The sequence below is a fragment of the Caenorhabditis briggsae genome (assembly GCF_000004555.2).
Source record: "Caenorhabditis briggsae complete genome, chrII, whole genome shotgun sequence".
NCBI lineage: Eukaryota > Metazoa > Nematoda > Chromadorea > Rhabditida > Rhabditidae > Caenorhabditis > Caenorhabditis briggsae.
The window spans coordinates 4,700,841-4,704,501 of NC_013486.2; the positions used below are offsets into that span (position 1 = coordinate 4,700,841).

The following is a 3,661-nucleotide window of genomic DNA, read 5'->3' on the forward strand; positions in this document are numbered from 1 at the left end:
AAAAAAGCCACATAAAAATTTTAAATTATAAAAATGTGTAAAATAAAATTTCCCACATCTTCCAATAAATAACTTTTTTGTAGCTTTTTTAGTTTTTGAGATATGCGCCTTCAAAGATTGAACCCGCTACAGTGCCAGAGAGAAAGAGGAGAGAAGGATATTTAAACGCGCACATCTCAAAAACCAAAAAAGCTACAAAAAAGGTGTCAACTACAAAAAGGAAGTTCTATTTTTGTTTAGTACACTCTGAAATTTTCAATCAAATTGAACAATTCTAAACTACTTTTGTAGGACTCCAAAGTTGACATACGATTTCACCCAAAAAAGGTCCTGCGGAGCCACGCAGGTATCAATTCCAACTTTGTTATCGGACCCAAACCAGATCCGGCCCAATAAAAGTCCTGAAAAAAGAGTTCTCTTATCTCCCTACGACCATCTTCTGTATAATGATAAGACACTACTTTTTTCCCTCTACCTCTCTGCGTCTCCTATCTTATCGTAATCTCTAATTCTCTCCAAGTGTAGTATCAATCAATCGGACTACACCGGGGTCGAAAAAGAGGTTTCGTTATTGGTCTTGTTTTTTGGCATAGATTTTTTTCTTTCTGGAACATTCCAAAATTTTAATATTTTGAAACATTTTTAAATCTTAGCTTTACATATAGTCATTTTCTTCAAAGTTATTTTTCTAATTACCGTAAAACCTGCATTAGAAATTCCTTCTATTTTCCCAAGCCATTTTCTGAGGGACCTTCTATTAAAGGGACTCAAAAATGAAAGGAGTCGTCGAGGGACAATGTGGCCAACAAAATGCCCTGGTCGGTCTGGCAAACACTTTTGGAACATCAAACCAAAGAGTGGCACCAAGTACAGGTAGGACTTTGGGTGTTCGTAATATTCAAATCCTCAATTTTTAGCGGCTTCATCCATGATGCCTTCCTCCTCTCTTGGTGAGCAAATGGCCAACGAGTTCCTACGACAACAAGCAAACACAATGGCACCACAAGTTTTAGTATGAAGTCCATGCAACGAAACTTGCCACAAACATCCGCATCAAGTATGGCAATGAATTGGTCGCAAGAGTTTCAACCGAGACAAGTAAGACCTTTAAAAGAGTTCACCGTAAACACTTTAATAAAAAGTCACCCCATACTAGAAATTTGAGCTCCTATATCTCGGTTCATGGGGCTGAAAGTTGATGAGTCGTGTGGCCTTATTTTAGAGTGTTTATGGTAGTTTACCTTATTTTGAAATGGTTTCAGAACCAACTAGCTACACAATGGACCCAACAGTACACCGCTGGTACCACATCCCAAGGAATGGAATCCGCGTGGCGTCAAGCTATGCCTCTCTCCTCTGCTTCAATTGCTCATCCCCAAGATTCTGGAATGTGGTCTTCTGAATATCTTGACACCGTTGACACTTCCCTCCAACAAGGCAGCAACGCTTGGGCGGATGACTTTTTGGGAAATCAGGACCCAATGGAGAAAGTGTGGGATGGTCAGCAGGCATTTGAACAGCGATGGGAAGAGATTAAGAGGGATATGGAGAAGGAGGAGACGATTCAGAATGTCGCTGGATATGTTTATCAGGTATGTTTCATATTTGTGAACTGGGCTGGCGTCAAGGCTGCGCAAGTCGAGGCCGCGGCCGGGCTTGGCTCAAGCCGTGAGTGGGTTACCATGGAGTCAATTAGTTCACAGCCTTGCCGGGAGCATAATTCGGTTCAAACTTTGAATATGGCTTGAAATCAAAAAGTGAAATGTAGAACTGAACGAGGTCTACAAAATAATCTTAACTTCGGTCATATTTAAATGCTGTCTGTCCAACCACGGGCAGTGAAACAAATAAGGCGAAATTAGCCAGAGTTGTGCTGGTCGGTTTCTTTGCGACTTCTGTTTTGAAACTCGGCATATAAACATAGAAGCATTTAGTATCATTTTGTAGATCTCGTCAAGTTCTACATTTAAAATTTTGACTCAAACCGAAATTTCCAGTTCGAACCAAGTTATATAATCGGCAAAGGTGGGCACCTCTAACGTCACATTATGCTCTTACTTTGAGCTCAGTTATCTCGATTCTTCCAGAAGTTATCAAAATAGTGCCAATTGATAAAATGTTTGCCTCAATATGAGCAATATTTGATTAGTGGACAAACTTCTGATGTCTTTCATAGGAACCGAGATAATCGAGCTCAAAGTGACGAGCATAAGGTGGTGTTAGAGAAGTCTCTTTAACTCGGTTCAAACTTGAAATTTCTGCTCGAATCAAAAAGTGATTTTTAACTTGACTATATTGAAATTTGGATTTTTGACTGAAACTCTAGTTTAATCTTGTTTCCCAAATTCCAAGTTTGAATCGAGTCATGGCCGTCAAGCCACGATGCTTCAAGCTTGTGCTTCAAGCTCAACTACCTCCGTACCTGTAAAAGGTATCAAAGATGTGTCAACTGATAAAATGTCTATCATAATATTACCGACATTTTATCCGTTGACACGTTTTTGATATCTCTTACAGAAATTGAGAAAGTTGAGTCCCTTTCCAGGATACCAACCCTTTCATGTCTATAACGAATCCCCTTCAAGAGGGTGATAATTTGATGAAAAACGGAGACATTGGAAATGCGATGCTGGCTTACGAGGCCGCAGTCCAGAAGAATCCACAGGATGCGGGAGCCTGGTGTAAGCTAGGCTTGGCTCATGCCGAAAATGAGAAGGATCAGTTGGCAATGCAAGCGTTCAACAAGTGTCTCCAGATCGATGCCGGGAATAAGGATGCCCTTCTAGCACTATCAGTGTCCCAAGCCAACGAAGGACAAGAAAATGAAGCACTTCATCAGTTGGATAAATGGATGTCTTCTTATTTGGTACGTTCCTAAACGTCTAGTCAAAAATCTAATCTGTTTTTAGGGTTCCAACACCACCCAAGTCACCAACAACGCGCCAATGTACTCATCTTTCCTGGATAACGAGACGTTTAACAGAGTAGAAGCCAGATTCCTAGATGCCGCCCGTCAACAAGGTGCCACGCCGGATCCAGATCTTCAGAATGCGCTAGGCGTGTTGTACAATCTTAATAGGAATTTTGCCAGAGCAGTTGATTGTCTGAAATTGGCAATTTCTAGAAATCCAGCGGTATGTTTTTTTAATAGGTTAAAAATAACAACCGTAAACACTCAAATAGAAGCGCATTCTATAGGTATACACGTTGAGCTCAATTAACTTAATTGCTATTGTCTATTCAATAAAACGTGGGNGGACGATCCGGGTGTCGTTCTATTAGAGGTTTTACGGTAAATAGCCGAATAGAGACGACTATAGACACTTAAAAGTGCATGTGCAATCACACGCACACGGCAACAGCATCTGTTTATGAATCACTTTGACAGGACTGGCACCATTGGAGCACTGCTCAATTCCACATTCACATGAACACTCCTCACAATCGGCTGAAAGAATTGAGGTTTAATTGATCCCAATTATTTCGATTCCCATAAGAGATATCAAACATCTGGCAACTGATAAAACTTTAGTTGTATTATCAGAAATATTTTATCAGTTAATATGATTGTGATATCGTTCACAGGAGCCGAGATAATCGGGGTCAAAGTTGAAGTGTAAGAATTGGTGTAAGCGAAAACGGCTACCTTAACTTTAATCCC

The 3,661-nt window shown here is 40.3% G+C and overlaps 1 protein-coding gene across 1 annotated transcript in view; it reads left to right on the top strand.

The window, feature by feature from the left end:
- Positions 1-773: 773 nt before the first annotated feature.
- Cbr-prx-5 overlaps positions 774-3,661 on the top strand; it is a gene marked incomplete at both ends in the record, with an annotated part of 4,513 nt that continues 1,625 nt past the window's right edge. Inside the window, 5 exons of the mRNA XM_045242013.1 lie at positions 774-873; positions 918-1,012; positions 1,263-1,592; positions 2,546-2,866; positions 2,910-3,134. Of these exons, the coding sequence (XP_045094458.1) occupies positions 774-873; positions 918-1,012; positions 1,263-1,592; positions 2,546-2,866; positions 2,910-3,134 (1,071 nt within the window). The remainder of the gene's footprint in view (positions 874-917; positions 1,013-1,262; positions 1,593-2,545; positions 2,867-2,909; positions 3,135-3,661) is intronic.